This window comes from Periplaneta americana, chromosome 7 (assembly GCF_040183065.1).
Source record: "Periplaneta americana isolate PAMFEO1 chromosome 7, P.americana_PAMFEO1_priV1, whole genome shotgun sequence".
Lineage (NCBI taxonomy): Eukaryota > Metazoa > Arthropoda > Insecta > Blattodea > Blattidae > Periplaneta > Periplaneta americana.
This window is the reverse complement of record NC_091123.1, coordinates 73,697,083-73,719,635: the sequence shown is the minus strand read 5'-3', so window position 1 is coordinate 73,719,635 and position 22,553 is coordinate 73,697,083. Positions and strand designations below refer to the sequence as shown.

The window sequence follows — 22,553 nt, the reverse complement described above, 5'->3', positions numbered from 1 at the left end:
AATGTTTACCATATCACGGCCACTTTGTACAAGTAGCAATGCCATATTATATTTTCGGTCCAGGGAAAAATACTCGTCTTTTACAAAAACATTCACCCCTGCCATTTCATAACAACACTATATTGTATTTTTGAGCTACAGAAAATACCGGTACTCATCTTTTACAAAAACACTGGCGGACGGTGATGTGCTGAACATTTAATAAAACGAGCTAATTTTGATTATTTTTAATGTCCTATTGTCACTGAGTAAATAGAACTTTGAGTCTTCATTCTTGTATATACTCTTTTAACACTTAGATAATCACTGATTAACTGTTAAGTTATTTAAATTAATAAATAACGACTTCACTGTGTTAATAATGATGTTATGTACCTGATTGACTAGTTTCGATGTTATTTTCGTCATCTGGTCAGAACTAGGATTCAGCAATGATGAAAATGACATCAAAACTGGTCAATCAGATATAATAATATCATTATTTAAAATGTTAACACAGTGAAATCGTTATTTAACAGTAGATCAGTGAGAACTTTGAGGCTATATAAGACCTTATAAACTACAACTCATTCCTAAACAGAAAAGCTTTAAAACATCTGGTGAAATTAAAAAAAAAAAGTTAATCTCTTCTGCTGAAGCGAATCAAGACACTAATTAAATCCAAAGTATTATACACAAGATATTGAGATTAAGTTATAAAATATAAAAAACTTAATTATAACAACAAAATTTAAGGAAGTGTTTTATTCTAGTCCTTTGACCACGTTTGTAATTTTAACACGCAACACTAAAGTTAATGACAAACTATTTGCATGCATTATATTCCTGAAATAATGAAGAAAATCATATTTAGGCATTGTGAAAAGTGAGGATACACTTGACAATAATCTCTTTTTATTGTGTGCGTGCATGGGAGTGACAGTATACAAAGCGTACATTTCAAAACTTCCCAGTCTAAATAGCTATATAATTTCAATAAACAAAAAAACACGTCAATTTAGATATTGAGGGAGAAGTATAAACCAGTCTTAATTGCATATTACTTTTCACCCCCTTATCCCCAGCCACCCCCACTTTGAAATTTCAAATGGCACCCCTATCTTATGATCTTAAATTTGAAAGAGTATTCAATTGTTTATACACCTTATTAATTTGTTTTCGCATCTATCGCCTGGCAACCTGTATTGTTGTTATTGTCAGTTGATTGTAGGATGAAAAAACAGTTTATTTTGTGTAATTTCCTAAATTTAATCAATAGGGATAATTTCTGTTCTCTCTTGAAGGGTATACACCATTTTAAAATAATTTAATATACAAACACAACTATTACATGAAATGCTCAATAGTCTCCTTTGTAGCTTTATTCTCTTCAGCTCTAATCAACAATAACAACAATCCTGGTTGTCAGGCGACGGTAGAAAACAAAAGATGCGAAAACAAATTAATGACGTGTATAAACAATTAAACAACAGGTATGGTTTTAGGCGTAATAGATCGACTATTGATCAGATTTTTTTCCTTTTGACAGATATTGGAGAAAAAATGGGAGTATAAGGGTACAGTACGTCAGTTATTCATAGATTTCAAAAAGGCGTATGACTTGGTTAAGAGAGAAGTTTTATATAATATTCTTATTGAATTTGGTATTCCCAAGAAACTAGTTCGATTAATTAAAATGTGTCTCAGTGAAACTTACAGCAGAGCCCGTATAGGCCAGTATCTATCTGATACTTTTCCAATTCACTGCGGGCTAAAGCAGGGAGATGCACTATCACCTTTACTTTTTAACTTCACTCTAGAATATGCCATTAGGAAAGTTCAGGATAACACAGAGGGTTTGGAATTGAATGGGTTACATCAGCTTCTTGTCTATGCGGATAACGTGAATATGTTAGGAGAAAATCCACAAACAATTAGGGAAAATGCGGAAATTCTACTTGAAGCAAGTAAAGCGATAGGGTTAGAAGTAAATCCCGAAAAGACTAAGTATATGATTATGTCTCGTGACCAGAATATTGTACGAAATGGAAATATAAAAATTGGAGATTTATCCTTCGAAGAGGTGGAAAAATTCAAATATCTTGGAGCAACAGTAACAAATATAAATGATACTCGGGAGGAAATTAAACAGAATAAATATGGGAAACGCCTGTTATTATTTAGTTGAGAAGCTTTTATCATCCAGTCTGCTCTAAAAAAATCTGAAAGTTAGAATTTATAAAACAGTTATATTACCAGTTGTTCTTTATGGATGTGAAACTTCGACTCTCACTTTGAGAGAGGAACATAGGTTAAGGGTGTTTGAGAATAAGGTGCTTAGGAAAATATTTGGGGCTAAGAGGGATGAAGTTACAGGAGAATGGAGAAAGTTATACAACACAGAACTGCACGCACTGTATTCTTCACCTGACATAATTAGGAACATTAAATCCAGATGTTTGAGATGGGGAGGGCATGTAGCACGTATGGGCGAATCCAGAAATGCATATAGTGTTAGTTGGGAGGCCGGAGGGAAAAAGACCATTAGGGAGGCCGAGACGTAGATGGGAAGATATTATTAAAATGGATTTGAGGGAGGTGGGATATGATGATAGAGAATGGATTAATCTTGCTCAGGATATGGCGGGCTTATGTGAGGGCAGCAATGAACCTCTGGGTTCCTTAAAAGCCAGTAAGTAAGTATAAACAATTGAATACTCTTTCTAATATAAGTATCACAAGATAGAGGTAACATTTGAGATTTCAAAGTGGGGGAGGCTGAAGTGAGGGGGTGAAAACTAATATACAATTAAGACTGGTTTTAAACTTCCCCATCAATATCTAAATTGACATGTTTTTTGTTTAATTAAATTTAATTTAAAGTATATAGTTATTTAGACTGGGAAGTTTTGAAATGAATGCTCTGTATATGTATGAATGAACAATGCTACTGAGGTAGACAAAAAAAAAAAAACACTATTCGGCAGAGAGTAACCAACTACTTTATAGTCAGCTGTAGCTCCGAATGAGAGCTTGTCAAGTTCGTATTATTTCGGAACACCTCACATAATGATAACACAAATATGCCTTTACAGACATTATCAAATCTGTTGAGCTGTGGTACATACGGTAATTTAAACTTTTCTTCAACAAGTAATAACATAAACACAGTGTACAAAAATTGCACAGATAGTTTATGAATGAATCATTCTTTAATTTTTAATAACTTGTTTCATTACCATTACTAATATCACATCAAAGACATATTACATTATTTTCTCACCCCATTAAGTAGTAATGAAGGAGGCATCTCAGGCACTGGGGGTTTAGGCATGGGGGGAACTGGAATCTGCAGTGTCGTTGGCAGACCATCTGACATTAGACTATAATGCTCGATCACATGTTCCAATGTGTCCAAATATGGACCATCATCAATGAAAAAATAATCACCCTAAAATAATCATAATGAAACAAACAAAGCAAAACTAAAATTAGTAACAAAAATAAAAATTCAGGAGGCACGTTAATAAAAAAAGCAATTCCCTTTAATTCAAAATACAATATTTGAAATAATTAAAGTTACTAAAACTCCCATGTATACAATGTAACTCTGTTGGGTTGCAAAGGCAAAATCAATCAATGCTCCAGAATTCTTTGCCTGGTCTCAAAACAGTACAGGTAAAATAACTATTATAGCACACACCCACCAATGACATGCAAACTTAATACCTAGTTTATATAATGTTGAGTAACTGGTTCGTTTCCTTGGTCAATATGAACTTTCAGGAATTCTGCTACTGTGGAAGAGTTGAACCCCATTTTTTAAAAGAGGGAAATTACCGTATTTACTCATGTAATAGACGCATTTTTTTCCATAATTTTTGCATTAAAAATCCAGAGTGCGTATAATATGTGAGGAAAAATTTTGGACGGAAAAAATCATTAAATAACTAAGTAAATAAATAAATACATAAAGAAATAAATACATAAATAAATAAGTACATAAATAAATAAATAAATACAAAAATAAATACACAAATAAATAAAAAATACATAAACAAATAAATAAATAAATACTCATACTGCATTTTGAAGAGAAATGGAACATGGTAAAATCTAAAAACATGAAGAAATAATACTTCCAAAAGAAATGGGAATATGATTATGTTGTTGTTGAAGAAGATGAAAAAATTGTTTGTTTACTGCGTCCCATCGAATTCATTTTTACACGTCATTTCAATATTAAACCACATTTCAACAAAGCCCATATTAAGAATTATGGACTAGACAAACTTTTGGATAAGTTCATTATTACGAACTGTATATTGAATATTTATTTATATACTGTTAAATTAAGGACATCACTCGTTGTGTTATTTTGTATTGAAGTGAATATTAACTTTCAAGGTTCATTACTTAAATGCTACAAATTTATGTTGCCATGGGTGATGATAGGAGGAAAATTCTGGAAAATCTAAAGCAGGCTAGGTGCAAAGAAATCTCAAAGGAACTACCAACAGAAAATATAGCATAATCATAAACCTTGAAACAACATAACGCATTATAAATACAATGATTTTATTACAATCCTTTTTGAAAATTGCAGTGCCGCCACTGATGATCCTTCCACACACAAAGCATGTAAACAACTCTAAGCAAAAGTCAATCATCCCCAATAGAAGTGGAGTGAGGCTGACATCATATTTCTCCTACTTATGGGTTCTGCAGGCCTGTTCTATATGCTACAAACTCTATGTGATACAGGATACCCAGCTTTATTTTCTTTCATACTATTTTAAACCGAAAAGCCACCAGCATAGCTCAGAATGGCCAAAAATCTACCGTGAATTTATTTAACTAGTTTGTTTATACAGTGCTATCTATTCTCCAACAGCCCAAAAAATACTATTAGGTCGCACATTTGAACAATTATTACCAAGAATAACTTTATTTCTAGGATGGCAATGTCTTTACATTACACAAACTATTGCATTGATGCTTATCTTTATCTAACATACGAAATAAGTTTCTTTATTATGTAAAGTGTACAATTATTTATCTCTGCCATTAGGGTTGCCAACTTTTTTTGAAGAAAATACAGGAGACTAAGGAATCGACAAAATTTCACATATAAAATAGACAAATTATTCGGTTCAGTTACTAAAAAACAATTTTATTCTACATTTCGACAGCTAGGCTTAAATTAAGAGTATTTTGAGACAGATTTTATCTCACGTAATAGTTGAAGTAGACAGCAGTTTTCAGCTCTGAATTAATTAGAAGTGTCGTGCTCATGTTTTAAATATCAGTTCAATTAATTATTGTTCACGAGATGAAACATCTTCTTTGTATGAGCATTACTACTTGGCATGCCTAGAACAAAACTAGCCAGTTTTTCTAAATTTATAATCAGAGACCGGAAGTTTAGGCATTACGAATCATTAAAATAGGCAGGCAAAAAGGCATCATAAATAGCTAAAATAGGCAGACAAAAAGGCATTATAAATAGCTAAAATACGCAATAAAAGGCAATTACAAAAATCTTGCACTAGACCCACAACCTTGCACTTTCCACAAAGGGATTTCGGCAGCAAGAAAAGCTTTACATAAGTCGAATGCAAATTGAGATTTTCGACTCGATGTTGTAATTACTGTTGGAAGCAAAGAAATCTTCTTTCCAGTAGCCTTGGAAAGTGCATTTTTGTGTTTGCTTGTACTGATATGTTGCGATATGAAATACAATAACGTCGCAATGAAAACTGAAAGAAAAATAACCGTTAAAAATAACATTAGACCTATACTCATCGTTGCCTTGCCAAATAAACACAAGCAATAATTAAAACGTTTACTGTTATACATTTTTGCAGGGCAGCACTCATTGTTGCAAAGAGAATATGAACTGACTGAAAGACAATAATATAATTTGGTGAAGTCACTTTCATTGTAGCGGTTGTAGAAATAAATTAAAATAAACCTGTAGGCAATTTTTAATAATAAATTAATAAATAATAGATGAATAATCAAATAAAGGCAAAAAAAGCATTTATTTTGTAAATCAGGCATTTATATTAAAAAAGGCAGAAAAGGGCAACATAAATCTATGACGTTTGAATCACAAAGGTATAATTCGTACAGATTTACTTTCAAAATGAAGATAGATTTAACACATTTAAAAAAGCATTCTGCCAAAGTTCCGGTCTCTGTTTATAACATTAACACTGTTTGAATTTAAACGGGTGAGCACTATAACCCATTCTTGGCAAGCATTGCGTTCTATAAAGAATATGCATCTCTTGAACAACAAAACACATCATATAAAATAACTATCATTCATGGCAAAATCGAATGTTTAGAATTACAATTTTTATATTATGCAAAAATAAGGGAGAAAAATACTTGAAGAAAAGAAAAATATGGGAGCCGGGAGACTTAAAAATTCGGGGCAAATACGGGAGATCCCAGGAAATATGGGAAGGTTGGCAACCCTAGCTGCCATGAAAACGGTAAATAAAGCTGAAGTATCGTGCTTAAGCCATACACCTTTTGGCTGTGTCAGAAAGTACAATAAGCATGAACACAGAAAGAGCAACAAGAGAATTAGTGCTGTGCAACAACAGAAAACATTATGCTAAAAATGTAAATAAAAACAATAAGCACGTGGTAATTCAAAATCAAATTCACCTGTTTCTTGATTTGGAAATGATAAAGCTGACCAGCATAGATAGTAGTCAACACATACATGCCACCATTACGATCACTGTAGCGAACAAGAAATGTCCCGTCTTTATTTCCTTGCTCTTTCAACATATTTATGGCTTCATTTCGATCCAAAGTGCCATGGTACCAATCTTTCTTCTGGGTTTTTGGTACTGGAGATTTATAATTCCCTGGTGAATGCAACGAAAAGTATTGTTTAGCTAAAAGAATCGAAAGCAACAGTAACTTAACTGACTAATTAATTATAAATTGCCAAGTACAGAGCGATCAACTTAAAATTCAGAAGTCTCATTATGCAACTATTATATTAAAATCGTAGTAATATAATTTGAAGTAAAATAGTACATTATGCAACGAGCCTATAATGGTAGTAATTAAGACGCGAGTATGTTTGTTTATGAAACGAGCGCGAGTTTCATAATTTTCATACGAGCGTCTTAATTACCATTATAGGCAAGTTTCATACGACTTTTTATGCTCGACCATATTTCTAACTTGAAATTATTCATAAGTATTCATGTTATGGTTATGTAAGTGAGGAGCGGAACTGACCTCAATTGTGAGATGTGCGCAGACGCGAAAGTATTGGTTTTTTCCGAGGCATGAATGTCATTGACCTTGATATAATCTAGAGAATAACATGAACATTAGGCTTTATATAACCTGGAAATTGATTTAGAATTGAAAAACCGAGATGACAAATTGAATTTATTTGAATATTATTTACAATTAACGCTAATTATTATAGTAACAGAACATAACCTTCTGCGACAGTATTGGATTTCCAGCCTCCATGACTTTTTGCTAATTGTCTTTTGATTGCATATCCGAGAATAATTGACACTTCCGGTTTTATAATGGTACAATGGTGATTTCTCATTGGCTGAACAACTGAATTATAATGAATAGGTGTACTTCAATGAGGTGCATTAAAGGGCTACTACCAGGTGTATAATTACTACATTTCGGCATGGTCGAGCATAAATACCTAAACAAAACAGTTTGCTTTAAAACACCATGAAAACTGCTACCAAAATATGAAAAAGATGTCACTCATATCGTAGAAGCTTTTTAAAGTTGAACTAACAAGATTATGAATAATTCTTATTTCATTCGATCTTAACCCTCTGTTCAGCTGTCACTACTACAGTAAAGAACACGGTATTTTTATTGCTTGTGTTTTCTATAACTTACTGAGCATTCTGGCACAGTCGTGATGTCCATTCCTCTTAGCTAAATCTGCCGGAGTATCATTGGCTATTGTTCTCGGATTGGCAGGTGCATTCAAGGACAGCAAGACTCGTATAACTTCTTTGTGACCTCTGCTGGCTGCTTCATGCAGTGGAACCAATCCTAAACATGAAATTAGTTCTTCAGTAAATTAATGTACAATAATTAAGCACCCAATAACATTTTAGTACCTGCAGTCAATGAAAGAAATTAGAGTGAACTACGAAACTGAAGAATCGAAAAATAATTCTTACCAATCATATGGCACCATCATGTATTGAGATGGATCAACGAAAAAGATTAAAGTTGCCTCTTGAACACAAGCATCAACTACACAAAGGTTTCCATTGCTACTTCATTTTAATGCTATTTCAATTGCCCTCTTGAACATTCACATTATCATTAATTAGCTTCAAATTCAGATGGACAATGTTTTTGTCACTTCTTTACAAAGCATAAGCAGATAAATAGTTCACAAATAATTTAACTGTCATCACATCATCAATACCATAATTCTTTTGTGAACACTGAGCTACTGGGGACATGAAAAAAAAAAACTATTTCAGAAGAAATTTCCTCTCATAATTCCATTTCCAGTGGAGGGAGGGGGGAGGAGCAATATGTATTATTTATTAGTGGGGAAAAATTCGTTCTGGCACCGGTAATAGAACCCAGGACCCTCAGCTTGGCACACTGAGTGCTCTTACCATCTGAGCTATGCCGACACCCTATTCGCAGTGCTGGCTGACTTTCTTCCTCTGCATCGTCAATGGCCTACTACCTGCATTTTAGACTTAATATATTGTCATATATACATAGAGTTCGGCCAGTGCTGTGTATTGGGTCTCGGCATAGCTCAGATGGTAAGAGCACTCAGGACGCCAAGCTGAGGATCTGGGTTCGATTTCCAGTGCCGAAACGAATTTTTCTCCATTAATAACTATGTACGTGATGACAACACAAAGTCACTGATTACACTATATTCAATAGAGGATGTCGAGATCCTCTAGTAAGAATATATATAATACATATTATGCAGTATAGGACAAGACTGTAATCTGTAATTAAAACAAATGGTAACTGTCTATTTGAGACAAGAATATAGAAATAGTTACATCTTGTGCTAGCAGAAGAGACATAATTACATACTGGTAATTAGATGGAAATGGAAATCTCACTTCTGATCTCACACCATATAATGAAAGAAGTCAATATTAAAAGAAAAACTTTTTCTCAGAAGCTCCCAAGAATTTCCCAGCTTAAATGTGAACTTCCTGAGAGATATCAGCTACGTATAGATGCAGAAACGGAAAATTCCCAGCCAATGCTACGAATTTGGTGAAACCAATATTACTGTTAATATATTACAAAAAATTCAACCTTCCCTGCTTGCAAGCTGATGCATGGCCTAAGAATGGTACTATAGAATGTAAAAGATGGTGATAATGACAGCGAAATGAACCCAAAGTTCGGTGCCAGAAGTTATCCAGCACTTGCTCTTAACAGTCTAAGGGAAAAACCCCCCAAAAAAAATCTCAATGAGGCAATTTGTCCCAATCAGGATTCGATCCCAGGTCCGCTAATTTTGCAGTCAAGTATGCTGACCACTACTCCAAAGCAGTGAATACAGTTTCAGTATAATGTCTGTGGATCTGGTATATTTATTAAATGAAAGTATAATTTTAAAACAGCATTAATATTACCTGTATCTGAGTTCCGTACTTGAATGTTGGCAAAACCTATTTGCACCAATATCCGCACTGTGCTAGGCAAATTGCTTTGACATGCATACTGAAAACAGACATAAATAATTATCTGTTGAATAGTCTATATAGGAAATATTCTTAAATGCAACAAAAAATATAATTTGATAACAAAAATATATCTTTAAATGTAATTTTATAATAAAAATATATCTTTAAATACAATTTCAACATTCATAACTAAGTAAAAATATAATTAAACTAGTTACAAGAACTAGAAAAAGCACATACATGAAGAGGAGTGTAGCCTGCTGTATCACGACAATTGATGTTGGCTCCACTTTCTATCAGCTTTTTAAGAATGTCATCCTTGCCTAAGCGACTAGCCAAGTGGACTGCAGTCTGCCCTTCCTGGTTCTTGGCCTCCAGGCTTCGATACCCACATTTTAGCAGTTCTGATACAACTGTATAGTTACCTAGAGGAAGAAAAATATCAACAAATCGTAAAATATATATGTAGTTTGCAGTTAGTCATTGTAATTTAGGAGTATTACTAAGAATTATTTATCCTTATTTAACCAACAATTGAATCAATTAGTTTTAAAACCGTGTAAGTCACTCATTTTGTCATTTTCCTTTTATGTCAAAAAATGAAAGTCACAGCCTACACACTCATCCCATGTTGAAACATGGTAAGTCTGGTAGAATGGCTGTGAGGACAACGCATATAGTTGCTTTGGTTTTGAAACTCATAAGTCACACACTTATGGGGTTTCTCAACATAATCAAGCTTCATCGCTAGAGTGAGTTCCCTGTAATCAACTGTTCATAACATGCAAGTCACTTCAACAGTGCAGCAATTTGTGTTTAATTTGTTATAGTATTTGATCTGATTGTTTATATTGTGCCAACATGTATTCAGTGAACGACAGTAAGATAAGTGAACCCATTAAAAAGAAAAAAAAAAAAGCAATAAAAATAGTGATTTGTGTAAGTGTAACAAAATTATGAACAATCATTGTGATGTCAGAAAAAAAAGAGCATACTCGCACAGTCTTCCAATAAATGTAAAGAAAATGGAGGATTTGAGAAAATTTCAGGGATAGCCTATTTATCTAATGAACAGGAAATTCAAAGTTTCTGGAAGAAAGTGTATGATTGGGATGTAACTGACAGAAGATGAACTGAGGATCTTCATTCCTGAAATATTTTCTGTGTAGTGTCACGAAATATTTTTTTTTCTTATGTGCCTCAGCACAACTTGTTAATAATTTAAATGTGTATAACATTTTGTATACTTGAATAATGCAAGTAAACAAATTATTGCAATGCACATTTATGTTACTTTATAAATGGAGTATGAATGTATTGGTTTTCTTAATATGAAACAAAATATTGTTCATTACTTTTTGAAATCCCTAAGTCTTTAACTTTTTAACTTATCTACCAACAAATTTAATATTTTATATAAATTAATGACATGGTTCTGTGACTTTTCAACATTTTTACAAATACATCTTAGTTTATTGATTATTCCGTTTTTTCGTTTTCTCACAAGTTTACAAATCTTGACTTATGGTGTTTCAAAACTAATGGATTCAATTACCTTCTCACAATGCAGTATTATGTATATATTTGTTTTAGTTTCTTCTATTACAATTATTAACATTTTTCAGCAGAAGAAAATAAAGAAAATGTCATCAAGGTATGGAAGAATGACTTCTTGTTTTTATTTAGAATTTGAAGTATGAATATTGCAAATGAGAAGGCAGTAAAGATAGCAGTCATTTAGTAATCACCTTCTTTGGTTGCTCTGTGCAAAAGATTTGTGCGTCCATGTCTGCGAGAGTCGTGAGGAGGTGGGTCTTTCTTGCAGACTCTGGTCAGCTTTGTGACGAGACCATGCGATGCTTCTTGATAATATTCTATTAACGTCTCCAATCCATGGATTATGGTTTGTTCGTCTGTATGTGCATAAAATACCATTAAAATCCGATTGTCACCACATAAAAAATCGTCAGTAATGTAAAAACTAATTAAATCTGCTAGTATAGTATATTCATAATACAATATATATATATATATATATATATATATATATATATATATATATATATATATATATATACCGTAGTTACGTTTATTATTTATTCAGGACAATTTTCACCAACACAAAATTATACTGACATTTACTGCTTATGCCACATTGGATGTTTACAACTTTTCTCAACAAAAACTTTATGAAGAAGGGGTAAAAGAATAGTGAGCACCTGTGTGACATCTTGACACAAGCATCCCTATCTAGGAATAATGAACTGAAACTATAGACCATTTTGCTCTCTTAGACCTTGTTCACAAAGAAAGTAGATCTATTTAAATTAACTAGAATGATGATGACGACAAACAGAGAAATGCTGAAATAACGGCAGGGGAAACGAGAGTATTTGTTCCAAATACCATTTATTGTATTAAAATTTCGCTTACATTCAACAGCATTTTAATCTAAGTCTCCAGCAGGGAAAGCTGACACTCTAATCATTTGGCTAATGGCGTACCCTTCCCATTAAAACTCTATTCCTTACAATCTTACATCTACATTAGTCAATAAAACCATATTTGATATGCCTTTAATACATTAAACACCAAATAACAAATAAATCTTTGATGTTTTAAAATATAATATTTTAAGTTTTCAAACAAATCTATGATCACTTATGTAAATCTCATTTTTCAATTTCTTATTACTATAATGCTCTAGCCATCTTTAACTTAAAATTGCAAATCAATACATACTGAATCTATGGAACTACTGGTATATAAAAAAGGTAAGATTCTGACATTTGGTACATTCCAGGGACGAATTAAGAAGAAGACAAGGCAGATCTTTTAAATTAAAGAAAAATATTCTATTTCAGATTTTCTTTTACTCTGAATGTAATGCCGTTTTTCTACGTCAAACTTTTTGAAAACAATGTTATGGGTAATTTTAGTACACAATGCACTTGTATTATTCTGTCTTTTCAAAATTATCTAACATATTTCCGACCAAATAGAAAAAAAACATAAACTGATAATGTTTGAAAAAGTGTTAATGAAGATTTTCGAACCAATTTTTTATTCAACTGAAAATAAGTGGAAAATTCGTAGTAATGGCAGCCATGAAATATGTAACAAGTAAATGCTGAAAGACTACAATGAGCAGGACAGGTCGATGAAAGCAGAAGTGTAAAGAAGATATATTCAAATACTTTCAAAGAAAAAGGATCTCCCAGAACATCAAGGAGTAAAACAAGAAGATGAAATATCGAAAGAATGTCTGGAGGTAAGGGTTGACAACTGGGAAGATCTAGTCATGGACAGAGTGGAGGCATTTTGTAAAACTGGCATGGAGTCAACATGCTCCAAAAAATTACCAAAATACTGGTACATATTTTCTAAATATTTGGTAATACATTATATGAAGCAAGAATATTATGTTGTTTGTTGTTTTCTAATGCCAGGCGTTTGACAATAAAGTCATTTGACCTCTTGCACTCCAATATTTTTCAAATATATTATCATGGTCAGCCACTGAAGCACAGATTTAGCAAGAATATTATGAAATCAATCATTCACCACAAGGGTTCTAGTTCTGTAATGCCTTGGTTTTGGACGCATGTGTATATGAACTGTTTTAATTGTTTTCGTGTTTATACCCACCATCAAATTTTTGTCGGAACACTTGAGAGATACTCTGTACATTAAGTGGAATATTTTACAATGATTAATTATTAATTCCATATTTTCTCTGCGCCTATCTTTACACCTGAAATATAACACACTAATAACTTAAGCACTGCCTGTTGGATAGCATCCTACAGCTGCGTAAACTGCCTGCTCAATCAAAGTTATTTTGCTGCTAGGTGGCAGGCAGTGCCCACTGCTATTAACATTATTCCTAATAGCGGTGGACACTACCTGTCACCTAGCAGCTATTCGCACATAAGCGTTGATTGAGCAGGCAGTGTAAGCAGCCATAGGATGTGATCCAGCAGGCAGTGAACTTAAGATAGTATAAAATACTCCAGACAGATGGCTAAGGATTATTACTCAAAGTATTCAAAATTAATAAAATCATTTAAAACTTGAAATATATTTAGAATTGTATTCATTTTATATTTCAATATAAAAAGCAATGTATTAATATAGAAATCAACCTAAGTGGAGGAAAAAAAAGACAATCGAACTTGAAATATCACTTGTATGTTTACTGTTTTTATTCAGAATATATATTGTAGAATAACTTGGTAAACACCTCTTACTACGAATTAGTCTAACAACACATATTTACATTCACTTTATGCAAATGAAACTTAATACACGATGCACGTAAAATTATTTAAAAATGGCAATTACCTATAGAAAAGAAAGCATCTTCGCCATGTCTTCTAATTTGATAATGTACCACTTCACTCTGGTAGAAGACAGATAGTACATAATCCCCAACAGCTGTATTACTTTCTCGAACTAGGAATGCTCCATCTTCTTCATCACCATCTGAAGTCACATGCAAGAAAGACATGCATGTGTTATTAATAAAAAAACATGCTCACTCGGTCATAAAGTAATGATGTATTCAAGTACAACGCAGGGAATAATGCTATAATTAAAAATATATAGATTTCATCAGGTTAATATACTGAACATCACTTAAAAGCAGGAATAGGGTGTTGACTTTCTAGATACCATGGGTATTCATAAACAAGTTGTTGTTAGTCAAGTGTCGGAAGATAGGTTGGAACCTCATAAGTGACACCAATAAGGTATCCTTCATGAGGCAACTAATCCAGGAGATAATGGAGTAGTGTGGCTAGTTCCTTTTCCCATCCATTGCATACATTTGCTGTCTGTACTTTACATATTACACTAATCAGACTTCAGATGTATACAAACAATTGTTCTTCCTGTGACACATATCGTGAAGTGAGATGTACTGCCTGATAATACCGTGTGACACAGAAGTCAGTTAAATGGAAACATTACTAATTGCAAAACTAAAGTAAGTACCGTAAACTGGGGTAAAGAGGATCACATGTGGTAAAGTGGACCATGTGTGTATTCTTAGATAAGTCAGCGTCACATGGTTCACACATGCAAAGAAAACTATTTTTAGTGGCACTTATAGAAGAAAGGTTTTCTTTTCATGTGTGATCCATGTGGCGCTGCCTTATCTAGGCAATACACATATGATCCACTTTACCACATGTGAGCCTCTTTACCCCAGTTTACGGTATTATACAAAGTAACATAATGACGTGTTCCCTCCAAGATGTTCGTAATCTGAGTGACCTTTTGCATTTGTACTGTTAGGTTGGCAGTACACATTCTCCTTTTGTACTGCTAGAATTCTCCACCTTTTGCCTCCTTATCAGTTTTTCTGTGGAATACATAAAATGAATATAGTACATAAAGGCCATGGTATGGTAAACAACAATGCTATAGTTTCTTTGTGTTTTGTTTCGTTTATTGTTTGAAGCTATTGAGTTATTATTTTGAGTTGAGTAATAGTTGACGATAACAATGTTTATTGTTTTAAGTTGTCATATTGATATTCACTGAAAGTCGAAGAGATCATGTTGACTCCTGAACAGCGAATGGAGCTAGTACTGTTCGCGCAACTTATCTGGACAGCTAAAAGAGCGGGGAAGAGGGGTGTAGCGAGGTTGCTTGTAGCGGTAGCGTGGCAGGAGAGGGGCAGCGAGAGAGCACTAGGGAACCCAAGTGCCTAGATAAGTTGCGCGGACAATACTGCTCTGTGGGGACAATCACAGGACAACAAGAGAAATGTTTTCAGAAATTGGATCTATGTTGAACAAAAATACGAACATAAAAAGACATGTACTCACTAGGAAGAAAATTGAACAGACTGATACTAAGCTAGGCAATTGGCCTACAACATATGTTGTATTATCCTTGTACAACAGGGGAGCTAAAGAGAAATCCTAAGATTTATAGACAAAAATCTACGAGAATGAATAACTCCTTAAAATGATGCCATGGGAACAGACAGCATTTCGAACAGTTTCTATGACCAAAGATTATTTAGATTCCATGCTTTTATTAGTGTTAATATTAATGTTTATTTCTATATTAGCAATTTCATGCTGGTACTTATTGCAGCATGAAGGCCTACTAGCAAATGATGGGATGATAAAATATGTCAAACCTTCATTAGCTCTTTAAATAACCCAATTGCACTGTATAATCGTGGCTGAAATTTTCATTCAAAGTTGAGAAGAACATTAACACAGGAAGAATTGCTATGCAGGGAATACAATAGTTTCCATACAAACATTAAGATCATGTTCAAATATCATTACAAAGGTTCAAAATTATTGCAATTCAATTCAACATGCAAAAACTTACTTTCATAATATCGTCCTCTGCAGGGCAGAGTATCGTAAGTGCCACTTTTTACCAAAAATGAGTTATGGTTCTTAGAATAAATTGCTCAGCACTGCACATCAACTGTAAAAGTTCCGTGAGCCCAAACACTTTTTTCCCTCTGATAAGTTACTATCGTAGCTATTCACCACCGTGTTGGATAAGCATCGTAACTGCCTCTCCTGTAAAGTTAGCAAAATGGTGCTTACGATACTCTGCCTTGCAGGGGATGATATATCCTTCCTTGTATGAAATGAATTTCATGGTTAATTATCCATAGTGTATACAGATGTGACCAAAATTTTGTACAAACTTTTAAGGATTGTAAGAAAAAAAGATAAAATAGTATTTAAAACAACATTACCAATTTTTAATATCTGCTCTGCTACTTCCCGTGTCAACTTTCCATGAAACCAACAAATATTGTCCTCCTTATTCATCATTAGTATACGTGGATTACCCTGAAAAGGAAATCAATGACCCTGACAATTTTAGCATCATTACTATTAATAGGCCTAAACAACTTCTTATAAGAGCTTTCATATTACTTATAATAAAAATCTGTAATTTAAATAAAATTAATGTCTGTGGTGAAAATTCATCATGAGTAAAAACCAAATTTTTTAAATTGTTTATAAGATGCAGTGCCAGAGCCATCGATGGCTCTGGCAGTGCACTTTATCAATGTAATATGGGGAGAGATATTTCTTCTTAACATCATGAGAACTCTATAAAGAGGAATATGTTTCATTTTTCTTAATTTTAACATTAGAATGCACTGCGAATTTTATGCATCGAGGCTATATTAAAAAAGAGGCTTATCTGGGAACTGTAATCATTCCTACACAGTGGTGATATTTAAAAAGTTTAACCAGTTCTCTCGTATGTACCTATGTTAAATATATACGGTATATATGTCCATGGTAATTGCAAATATTATAAACTGAGAAGTTTGCCGAACATAGAAATAATTTAACAACTGGTTTGTCCAAACCAGTGTGAACCGACTGAATACCACCACTGTTCCTACATCATAAACAGACAAGTGGATATTTTCATATAGGCCTACATACTACCAAATACGGTAGCTATCACATTTTCATAAAAATAAACGACAATCTACTTTAAATAAACAAGAAAAATGTTTCACAAAACTTTATGACCTGAAAATGTAAAAAAAAAAGATCCTTCTAAAATGACTTTTTGTGCGAAATATGAAAATTAAAAAGTTAGTGAATAAATTGTTTAAGAAACAGCACATGACATATTAATGAGCGAAAACAATAAAAGCAAGCAGTACATTTAGGCTACAGTATAAGAGTTACAACTCAAATTTCTTAGTTTAAAACAAAACCAAACGGTAAGACTATAAAACAAACTTGGCCCACATCACATATTATCATACAAGTAAATAATTTAATTTAGTTGTTCATAAACTATGTTCCAGAAAATGTCAAACTTTCATTCTGGGACAATTTTATAAAATGGAACATAGCTGTATAAAGCACATCAATATCATAAAATAACCCAGGATTACAAAAATATAGCAAAGGAATTGCATATATTGAGACAATTCAGGCTTTAGCCTATGTTATTGTAAAGTTACAGTCAGCATTAATTATCTTTTGTCAAGATGCAATTTCCAAATAGCCTAATTTTAATATAACTGAGTCAATCACGCCGATATTAACAATGACTGTAGCTTATTTACTTAATGGTAACATTTAGAAACAGTATTAACAGGAATAAATTTAAGGAAATTAATGTTCTCTACTAAACTATGTAGGTAGGCCTACTTTAAATTCTGATTATACTTTTGCATAGAAGACATTCTTCTACTTTAAGAATTATTCTTTGGCGCTGTATGCAGTAATGTAATTACAAAGTGACAAATATTGGACACGGATTTCTCATTCACTATGTTTTCTTCACAAGTGATAATTATGAAAATAGTGAAGTATGGACGAGTTCTCTTGTCAAAACAGAAACAAAAAGCAACTTTCCTAGGCATTGTCATACTGCTGAATAAGATATAACAAAGAATAAATATTATAAGCAACAACTTGTGTTAAATAAATAAGCCACAAATTTAATATACATCTACTGCGTACTACTAACCTCACTATCTACGAAGTACGAAACCTAACCTTGCTATTGCTCATTACTAATTATGTTGTAGGCATGTAATACCTATGTAACTTACGTGAGTCGTTCCATAAGCATTTAAGAATGTCTTAAAGCCAATTACTTTACGTCTCCTTTTATTTCAATACGATAGTCGTGCGTGTTAAAACTTTATAATATTACGCATATATGTCCTTTAACACACCTCCCAACCCATTCGGCCTGCTGTCACATTTCTCGTACCGGATACAGCTGAAGCGATTGGACTATAAACAGGAAACGCAGCTTGCAGCAGTTATAGACAATAGGATTAACTGCATGTTAACTAAATAAAACAATGGTCTTAACAAGTCCCTGTTTTAAGCTTAAATAACGTTCTATTCTAAAGTTGAAGTAACAAGTATAAAGCATATGCACTTACCTTTAAGAGTAATCTGGTAACAAGCTTCAACATATTAATATTTTTGTTTCGGATTATACTGTCACATTGTTGCGACCGCTTTACCATAATACCACTAGAAAACATAACAGGTGTGTATTATGTTAACGCCATTGCCATGTGTAATATTGTACATTATAATGTGTCGTGTAGTCCCTTTACCTGGCTGACTAAGGTTACGCAGATAACAAACACATGAATGGTTGTGGTGAATCAACGAGTCCTTCAACAAATCTTTGAACAGGGTGATTCATCCATTCGTCAGCAAGTAAAACGAGACGGTCGCTTATTGAATAATAATCAACAAATCCCACACTTCCGATAGGGAACGTAACGTCTAGTCTATATGCATCAAATCCCACACTAGTGGGTTTACCTCTTTTTTACACCTATTTTAACGCTCAAGTGCTGGTAATGTTACTAGAACAATTAACACAGAAGAGTCCTATTTACACGTTCTTTAATTTAACGTTTGTCACGTCTAATCACCAATATTTAATTATAGCACTTTCATACAGTTTATGAGTTCGTATTTACTTACATTTTTTTCTGTTTTTAAATAAATCATATTATTGTATACACGCCTATTTACCCGGCACTTATGAAAAGGCCAGGTTTTGCGGTACCGGAAGCTGCCATAATACTGTTTCATTCGATGGAAACTTCTTTCTTTTATTTACCTATTTATTAAATGTATTTATTTATTTATGTTTTTTTGTAATTTTCGGAAATACAGTAGTTAACAGCTTGAGGGGACTAAATCTGGCGAATATGGTAGGGTTGGTCAATAAATTCAAAGCCAACTTTATCAATTTTCCGCAATGTATTCCGGGACTTGTGGCAGGTGCATTGTTTTGTAAGAACAGCTCAACTTTGAAAGTGTTATATCACTTATCACGACGTTTCTTCACAATTTTTGCCCACAACTTAGTTAAAAATAAAGAATAATATTCTCCCGCCACATTTTTGCCTTCTTCCAAGTAGTCTGTTGTAATTATTCCGTTTTTGTTTCCCTTTCATTCCCCCAGAAAAGGATGCTAACACTGCAGGGCTAGTCCATTCGCCTTGTGATTAATGTCATGAAGTATGAGGCAACGTGTGATATTGTCGACTTACGAGGCATGTAAACAACATCGGTAAATACGAAGAGTACGTTAGTAATATATATATATATATATATTGTAACGCCATAAATTAACTTTCGTAAATAAAAGGTTAATGTAGCCGTAGCTACGAACCCGGCTCTTTCAGTACTAAGCCAGGATGGTCCTCCTGTCAGCATCAGATTCACGAATGTCATCCAGGTCAGTGTTGAACGTGGACAGTCATTGCATATATAGGACACAGCGGACCAAAGTAAGTCTTTTTTTCTCTTGTGCGGAGGAGGGACTCGAAGGCTTACACTGCAGCCTGAGAGACTTATTGTACTTACCATTCCTTTTCTGTGAATGATTGAGTAGCCAAACGGCCGCGCTCTTGCACAAGTACAGCACGCCACACATCACAACCTAAAATTAACTCTCTTCAGAATGTCTCTGCGACAGAGTTTCAAAATCAGGAATTATGTCACTTACTGCCAGTCGTAGTTGATCACGAAGTCGTGATCTAAATTTGGTTTTTACTATTTTCATTGTTGAAAATAATTTTTCACGAACGTAAGTTGCAGCGAATATGGCTTCAAGAACGAAGCTTCGGATATTTATTTTTTGGTAAAGATTTGAAAGGTTGAACATTTGTCAAGTCCTTACATCTGGCTTTCATTTAACATCACATTGTAAATCTGTGAGTTTAAATTGAAGATTTAACCGCATTATTCGTACTTCTGCTGAAAAAGGATCGACGTACAGAGATGATGATGATGATGATGATAATGATGATGATGATGATAATGATAATAATAATAATAATAATAATAATAATAATAATAATAATAATAACAACAACACTTAACCTTTTAATGTTTCATCAGTAACATGCAGTAACTTATAATGCCGTTTTATGTTATACAACGGTTTTCCTCGTAATACTTGTGAACAAATCATACATTTAATATTCTCATCATATTGTCAGCAAAAAAATGCGTCCTCCCATCCTACTTGAAACTTTCGTTTTGTAGAGATACATGATTTTGAGAGAGACAGTGCGACGATACGCCACTCGCAGGTCAGAGACAAATACAAATGGAACGGAGTTTGATTCCAGTGAGTGAGAGGGTGGGGGTTGTGAGACGTAGGAAGCAAGGGAAATGCACAGCTATCATTGCGAGCCACAATGTGCTCGTGAGTCACATTATCGCCACGACTGTACTAGACTGTGCAAACAACGATGTCTCCGCCTCCGCCCGGAACATGCTGTCGACGGATCTGGTGTCAGTGGATGTGGACGAGGTCGACGGTGGCCCCCCGGACATCACCACCAGCCGAGCGTCGCAGACGTTAGTGGGTTGCATCGGCCTCTACCATACATATCGTCCGGGGCAGAACGCGGTCAACGCCGACGTGCGGTGCTGTCCTGGCTGAGATTCGTGCCGAGGATTCCCACGAGCGGATTCACATATCCGAGTTTCCTGCGTGGCACCAGCAGATGGGAAAATATAATCTTCGAATATTCAACTGCAGAGGTAATGTCCTGTATCGTAGGAAATTGAGTCCTCAGACTGAAGAGAATATAAATTTATATTATGTGAATACCAATAGATGCCGACTCATTGTAAAATTGAATGCATTTTTGAAAGAAAATATGAAGGCAGGCAGAAAGTTGTACAACACTTGTCTAAAATATCACGTCCCGGCAAAATGCGACGTCCGCGTTCGCACGATTCTTCTAATAGGGATATCCTGAACTAGCACCAACAGATAGCGCACGTGTACTATGAGGGATGCGTTTTGCGTGTGCATTTGTTTTTCGGTATATAAACATTGAGGATATACGTAGTGTATTAGTATATTAAATACTCTTAAAAACAACTAAAAATGGCAAATTTTTGTTATGTTCCTATATGTAAAAATCAGGGAAAGCTTTTTGTCTTCAATCAGGTCCCGAAATATTCTGAATATATGCTTTAACCTTAAAAAATATAAGTAATAAAATTGGGCCTCGAAAATGCTAGCTATTAAATAAAAGTAACTACTTCAAGTAAGGAATTGTTGACTATAGTTTCATTTTGGAAGAGGAAAAAGAAAAATAAATAAAAACATATGCAACCTCGACAGCGAGCTATGTTAGCGTAGATTATATGCAGTAGTTGTAGGAGTCTCCGAATTTTACGCCTGCAGTAAACTCTCGATAAACTGGAATGTTTATTATCCAGGACGATCCCTAGTGAAATACATTTCGTGAATAATGTTTTTAATGTATTGTACCCTAATTATTAAAGCCATGTTTTAAGTTCAAATTTTCAAAATCATCCCACACAGTATTCAAAACTGCATGTCCTTAACCTACAAAACACACTACTAATCGTGATACTATTGCGATCATATTATATCATCCTATTAAAAATTGCATTTGATCTTTCTGCAACTACAGAAAAAATACAAGGAATTCAATCTCGATAGTCTCTTCCCTATAAAAAAACACATTGTGGCTGCATATCCTGTTTTTAGCGTACGGTTCTTAAATACTAATTATTAAAGAGGGCAAAATTCACTTTCGACATATTTCCTATTTTTTTATTCGTGCATATTGTTTTCAAAGTTCTCGTTTAGGTTCATGAACATTCAATTTACTCGTATTTATATTCTGCATACTGCAGATTTCCCCACCCATCTCGGGGAATCGCTCAATATTATACAGGTTTTATGTTATTATTTATTGTAAATTAAATTAAATTATGAGGTAAGAAAATATTTAATTATATTAAATTATACTAGGTTATACAAAATAACTGTAAATATAATTTTGACACGCACATAAAACCAACAAGCGGGAAAACATAA

At 33.7% G+C, this 22,553-nt stretch overlaps 1 protein-coding gene across 1 annotated transcript in view; it reads right to left on the bottom strand.

Annotated features, from left to right (window-relative positions):
- Positions 1-18,427, bottom strand: part of Shark (SH2 ankyrin repeat kinase) — a 46,896-nt gene extending 28,469 nt beyond the window's left edge. The window contains exons 1-9 of the mRNA XM_069830900.1: positions 18,256-18,427; positions 16,417-16,513; positions 14,025-14,165; positions 11,429-11,593; positions 9,921-10,105; positions 9,630-9,717; positions 7,891-8,049; positions 6,661-6,866; positions 3,263-3,430 (exon numbers count right to left, since the gene is read on the bottom strand). Of these exons, the coding sequence (XP_069687001.1) occupies positions 3,263-3,430; positions 6,661-6,866; positions 7,891-8,049; positions 9,630-9,717; positions 9,921-10,105; positions 11,429-11,593; positions 14,025-14,165; positions 16,417-16,495 (1,191 nt within the window). The 5' untranslated portion in view covers positions 16,496-16,513; positions 18,256-18,427. The remainder of the gene's footprint in view (positions 1-3,262; positions 3,431-6,660; positions 6,867-7,890; positions 8,050-9,629; positions 9,718-9,920; positions 10,106-11,428; positions 11,594-14,024; positions 14,166-16,416; positions 16,514-18,255) is intronic.
- Positions 18,428-22,553: the final 4,126 nt, after the last annotated feature.